This window comes from Corvus brachyrhynchos, unplaced genomic scaffold, assembly GCF_000691975.1.
Source record: "Corvus brachyrhynchos isolate BGI_N302 unplaced genomic scaffold, ASM69197v1 scaffold10, whole genome shotgun sequence".
NCBI classification, from domain to species: domain Eukaryota; kingdom Metazoa; phylum Chordata; class Aves; order Passeriformes; family Corvidae; genus Corvus; species Corvus brachyrhynchos.
The window spans coordinates 1,554,883-1,561,177 of record NW_008236180.1 but is presented as its reverse complement, the minus strand read 5'-3'; the positions used below and the strand labels follow the sequence as shown (position 1 = coordinate 1,561,177).

The window sequence follows — 6,295 nt, the reverse complement described above, 5'->3', positions numbered from 1 at the left end:
AGGAGGATGGATTTAAGCAAAACAGGATGGATTCCTGTTGTTCTCCTTTTGTAATGAACCTTGTTCACCTGCAGTACTGGCCTCGAGTGTCTCCTGCTGGTCACCAGAGGGTGTGTCTGTGTTTGTGTTGCACAAGAGCAAGTTTTTGAGGTATTGTGGAGTAGCTGTACATCAAAAGCTGTGTTTCCAATGCGTGTCCCTGACCAGAGGTCTCAAGGAGTCACTAAAGAGCCCCAGCAAACAATCATGACCGCATTGTGTCCCACAGGGACACTCCCTGCTCGCAGGAGGAGCTGGGACCTGTTCTTGCTGGGCTCTGCTCTCTGTTGCTGTCATCACCCTGGCCTTAATCCTCTGCCCTTCCTAGTTAGGAAAGGAAGAGACTCCTTGGTACTTGAGGCTGGTGAAGCGCTGACCTCACTTGACTCCTTCCCCGAGCTGGCAGGAGCACACCTCTGCCAGCACCACCCACCCTCTTCTGTGCAGTTTGTGCTGGTGTTGCTGTCTCAATCTTCCTTCTGTGCTGTATCATACTCTTGCTTCAGCTCCCTGCTGAGTCACCCCTCCTACCTCTTCTTTTCCTTCCAGCATTTTAATAGAACCACTTACACATTTGCTCCTGCATAGTGTCTGCTCTGCTCTGCTGGGACTCTTCACTGGGGCTTTTCATCATTCCTTTTCCTCACCTTCATTTCACCAGTTCTTCCTCTGACCTCCTTAAATATTTCTTTTCCTCTTAGTGGATGCCTCAGCCTGAGCTGTTCATTGTTTAGGTATCATCTCCTCAGTGAGATGCTTATAAAGGACTTTAATTCACTTAATATACAGGACCTTCATTTGTTATTTCTCTAGTGTCACAGGCTGGAAGCTTTTCTGCTTGGTCTCTAGAGGAAGAACATGTATTTATTTGCATGAGTGTAATGCACACAAGGAGCTGGAATGGGGCTGTACAGGTAAACTTCATTCTGCTGTTGGTTAGCTTGGCTGCAGCCTTTTTTCAGGTGTAACAGGGCAGTTCAGGTGTGCCTGACACCACCTACAGTGCCAGGTGGCTGGGCTGGTGAGTCCTCTGTAAAGCCAGAGGGAATGCAAAGTGGTGCCCAGGAACACAGGGACAGCAGAATAGCCTAAGAGAGGATGTGAACAAGGACAAGTTCTAAAATGTTAATCAGGAAAGGTGAAGTTGGCACTTGGATCCCTGATGATACTAGAAATAATTCAGAGTAGCTCCCTGGCAGAAGTCCCTTGGTGAAGTCTGAGGCTTTAGGGAGTTGAGGCAGCAATGCAAATGAGTCTGGAGTCCCCAGCCTGGAACAGCTGCTGTTGTTTCTGAACGGGGCTGATGAAGGTGTGTCCCTGTGACAAACCCTCTCTGTTGCCCTGTGGCCAACACTACCTTTGCCCACCTGGGAATTGTCCTGCATGGACAGCAGCACCTCAGCAGGAGCAGAAGGGGAGACAGGAGCAGAAGTGACCCTGAGCTTGCAATAGTGTCTTGTTGCTGTGCATGACCTCTGTCTACCTGGTGCTGTTGCTGGGGAAAATCTTTGGTATCGGGCACAAACAAAACTGCTGTTTCGAGGGGAAGGAGATGGTGACTGCTGCTGGTTAGGGGTGCTCTGAGGAGCTGCTGTTGAACAGTGCAGGTTATCTGCCACTCAGGTAACAGCAGGGCTGCCAAAAGGATAGTAGCTCTTAGTCAAGTGAAGCCAGTCCTTTTCCTGGATTCTGTGACCTTTCTCTGCTTATCTGTATAGTGCTGTGTGCTTCCCCACCCTGAAATCCATCACACCTGCTAAGAGCTTGGGTAAGTGCTGGCTGTGGGATCAGTGGAGCTGTCATGCTCAGAAGTGGGAGTAGAGTGGATGGAGCAATTTGTGCCCCTCGGGGAGGACTTGTTTCAAGCCCTGGCCCATTACAGCTGATGGAGTACAGCCCTGGGACCTACAAAAAGCTGTTTAGTGTCAGGCTAAGGTAAGAAGTCTTTGTCTTAAATGGCATTAGAGGGATTGCTCTCTAAATTCAATTCAGTGGGGTACCTGCCTGAAACACTGCTGGGAGAGGCAAGGTGGGAAAAGAAGATTTTTGAACCTTGACCAAGGGCTAGCTTCTGTCTCCTGGTCTGTATTATGAGTTGGATCAGGTCTAGCAGGGCCCAGCATCTTACCAGCTGAGGCAGAGTGCAAGGCTGAGCAATGGTTGGAAACCCTGATGCAGTGCTCTGCTCTCCTTAGCGTGCCTTTCCCAGCCCCAGTGTCCCTGGAGCTGTAGGGACTCTGAACTCTAAATTTAATGGCCACTATGAGCTGAGGTCACTGTCTGAAAGAGCAAGGCACTGCATAATGCTTGAAGTCCTCTGACAAAAAGAGGGGAGAGTATGAAGTGGTTAAGCAAGTGTTTCAGTTCCCTTATTCCATCCATCACAAAAAACACAGTTCTAGAGTGAAAATAAACATGGCTTTAATGAGAACAGGTTTTAACAGTTCACAAAGTAACTCCAAGTATCTCTTTATCTACCATTTAAAATCAGTGCCATCAGTATCACATCAGGAAAAGTTTACACATGCATTGAAGTAGTAAGCCAGACCTCAGCTGGGGTGTTACTGCATATTTTCTTCCCTGTAACACCCCATAGCAACTGCTCCAAAAGGCACAGAGGAGCTAAAGTGGTTTTTTTTTAAAAAAAAACAAGACAAAATACCATTGCAAAATTCCCAAGCACCCAGAATCTGAAAGAATAGTGCACAGTGTAACAAGGCAGGCCTAACTTGCTGCTGTTTTCTTAAATGTGCAGAATAATTAAAGAAAGCTGCTACCGTAAACATCTGCCCAGCCACACTAAGCAGCAGAACCCAGCTGAGGGCCAGCAGGCATCAAGGGGGAGAGGGAACAAGGTTGGCCCTGTGCAAATAACTGTGCCCCTGTTGTAAGAAAAGGTACGTGGTGCTCTGGCAACTACAGCAGTTCCTGCAGCAACTTTCTTTCAGTAATAGCAGCACAAATGCAGCAAAACTGTCACCTGAATAAGGACTGAAACCCCTCTGTTTGTAGCACTTCAGACAGGAACAGCCACTTCCTGTGCATCTTAGCCAACATGTAATGAGTCCCTGAGGCCAATAGTTAGAGGCAAGTTGACTTCAACCAGGAAAATTAACCTAAATGCCTCTTGGGGAGGGGCATTAAAACTATGCATGATCATAGAGCCAGCTTAATAGAGTTTGATACAGATTATGTCTTAACATTCATTGTGCTGGTACAGAACCTCTTAGATCTCAGCAGCACTGGAAGATAAGACTTCAACACCAATCCTGCATTGACTGGTCCCTGTAACAACATCAGAAGGGAGAAAGCTTTCCTCTGCAGTGGAAAAGAAAGCTTTCCTTGTTGCTTGGTTACCCTAGGCTCTGTTCAGTTCTTGCAGTAATCTCAGTGCGGCTGTGTTCTTTGGTTCAGTTTTCAACAAGCTCTTGATGTCAGCAATACTTGATTTGTAATCCTAGAAAGAGAGTATTTTTTAATGGTTAGTGCATTAAAAAGGCAGTCTAAGGCAGAACTACTACCCAGCAACAGAGGCAAAGACAACACAATTAAGCCTGTGACTCCCTCTCTGTAACTGCTCAAGCACTGGCATTGATGTAGCTGTTGTAAAACATGCTTAAACTAGGGCTGAGAACACAATTTCATCACTCAAGCAGGTTCTGAGTCCAACACCAATGCAGTATGTACGCCAGTACTGACTCCAGAATCTCTCATGAGACAAAAAGATAAAGCTCAACACAACACTGGTCTCTCTGGTAATCAAGGACAGGATCTGTGGGAACGGCCTGAAGTTGTGTCAGGGGAAGTTTGGGTTGGGTATTAGGAGAAGGTTCTTCACCCTGAAGGTGGCTGGACAGTGGAACAGGCTCCCCAGGGAAGTGGTCACAGCTCCAAGCCTGACAGAGTTCAAGAAGTGTTTGGACAACACTCTCGGGCACAGGGTGCCATTGCTGGGGATGGTGCTGTGCAGGGTGAGGAGCTGGACTCGAGGATCCTGTGGGCCCTTTCCAATTCAGCATATCCTGTGATTCTGTGAACAAACACTTGCTGTCAGTGTCTGATGCTGACAAACTCATGAGATTCAAACAGTAAAGTGTGATGTCTTTGATTCTTAGTCTTTAAAGGTCTCAGCTATCTGATGGCAGATGTTATCTAGCACAGAAACAAGCCTTAAAGGCCATCTCTAGCTCTGATCATGCATCAACAGCCATCTAGTTCTAGCCTAAAGCCTAAAACTCCTGACTTACCTTCAGTTCTTTAAGTGCTTGAGCACGCCTGTAGAGTGCCTTAACGTTCTTAGGATATAACTTCAGAGCTTCGGTGCAGTCCTGTGCTGCTTCCTTGTATTGCTTCAGGGTCAGGTAACAGAGAGCTCTGCAACACAGACACCTGCTTAGAGACCTTTGGCTGAAAGTAGCATCGACTGCTGCAACACAGAGAGCAGCTGTCAGTGCAGCACAAAGCTGGACTCCAAAACCATCCTCATGTGTTGTTCTTGAGCTCAAGTTTGTTTCATTTACAGGGAGGGGAAAAAAAAGAAATGGTTTTTCAGTTTAAAGGAACAAAAAGGAAGATGTTTAGAGCAACCTGCTCTAAAGCTAAAGAAGCTGCACTTGCATTTGAGGATGCAGGTTCCTGCCTCTGCCAGTGCAGCATATGCTCTGCTTGCTGCAACTGCCTTAGAACTACGACAAGTGTCGAACAGCAGTCTGCAGTTTGTAGTCTGTAGGGCAGCAGAGACTACTCACAACCCCAGTCCTGGCAGACAAAGCAGTCAAGGGAGAAGTCCCTTAGCAGCCCAGAGAAGTGTCTCCAAGGAGTTCTGTAGCACCTGATCAAAGAAAGTTCTACTACAGGGGAGGCACTTGGAGTGAACCTGAGGGGGCGGTTTTGTTTTATTCATTAGTTTGGGAGCAAACATTAAACAGTTCTGCCAGGAAGTACCATGGTAGCTTTTATACAGGGCCAAGAAGTACCTAGGCAAAGAGCTGAACAGTACCTGTTGGTGTAAGTTGCACATTCCTTGTTGAGCTTTAAACTCTCACTGTACTTCTCAACTGCTTTTCTATGGTTTCCTTTCTTTACAAGTTCATTTCCTTCTTCCTTCAGCATTCGAGCTCTCTCCATGCCAGCGGCAGTCTGGTCTGGAAATGGTGGGAAAGGACACAGAACTCTATAAAACCACCAACAATATCACAGCCTCACAGAAAACAAATATCCCCATACCAGAGAGATCAAAAGAACCAGAATCAACCAAAAAGGCTGTGGCAGAACCAGGCCTGGGTTTCTTCAGGCCTCAGCCCCAGCTGCAGACACACCAAGCAGGTGTGGCAGCTGTCTTGTTCACCACCCTTAGGAGCTACAGGGCTCTCTGCCCAGCCCAAGGGCATGTTCCCACCTTGTTCTCCCTGTGGTGCAGTGGCAGGAGCAGTGCTTGCCCCAGGGGCCTGGGCAGAAGGAATGCTCCACCTCGTCTGGGCAGAAACGGGCACTCTGGGGATTGTCGGGAGCTTCTGACGCCAGTTCACGCCATCCTTCTCCAGCAGGGCTTTAGTCATCCTGCAAGAGACAGCTCCCAGTCATGCTGGCTGTCGGCTGGATGGGCCACGCAGTAGCCAGCAGGGTCACTTTTAACCTGGCTTGTGTATTAAGAACAACATCTCTCTGTCTGCTAATTTCTTTACATGCATCTCAGTGGGTTCCTTCTACAGGACATTTATGAAGAGATTATCTTCACGCCAGCAGGGCTAAAAATAACATAGGACAAGGGCTGGGGCTGTCACTGCTCAGGTGAGCAAGAGACATGCATTTCACTCCTTGGTCTGGCAAGCCATGAAGCGAAGGAGACAGCAACAGGAAGAAAACAGGACTACAGCAGCCTGTAAACACACTAAACATAGGGAGACTTAAAGGACAGTATACTGAACTTTAGCTCATTTTTTCCTTTAAACCAGACACTGAGCAAAGCAGAAACAGTCTCACAGAAATCATTCCCAGCCCTCGATCAGCATCTTGAAAGGAGCTATAGGCACTAGCAGGCAAAGGGAACACGGCCAGGCCTTGCTTCACTTGTGTGCCTGGGACACAGCTTGCTCCTGCCGGCATGAGCACGGCTCGCAGCAGCAGCAGCACCCAGCAGCCCTATTCCCGAGCCCTAACGGGGCGGCGTTACCTGTTGACTCCATCGTGTGCCGCCTGGACGGAGCAGTCCACCTGCAGCACGGTCTTGTAGTCCACATAGGCCAGCGAGTACCTC

At 48.1% G+C, this 6,295-nt stretch overlaps 1 protein-coding gene across 1 annotated transcript in view; it reads right to left on the bottom strand.

Moving 5' to 3' along the window:
• Positions 1-2,438: 2,438 nt before the first annotated feature.
• The window catches only part of TOMM34 (translocase of outer mitochondrial membrane 34), a 7,204-nt gene continuing 3,347 nt past the window's right edge, over positions 2,439-6,295 (bottom strand). The window contains exons 2-6 of the mRNA XM_017735457.1: positions 6,212-6,292; positions 5,438-5,598; positions 5,039-5,183; positions 4,287-4,413; positions 2,439-3,496 (exon numbers count right to left, since the gene is read on the bottom strand). Coding sequence (XP_017590946.1) covers positions 3,398-3,496; positions 4,287-4,413; positions 5,039-5,183; positions 5,438-5,598; positions 6,212-6,292 — 613 coding nt within the window. The 3' untranslated portion in view covers positions 2,439-3,397. The remainder of the gene's footprint in view (positions 3,497-4,286; positions 4,414-5,038; positions 5,184-5,437; positions 5,599-6,211; positions 6,293-6,295) is intronic.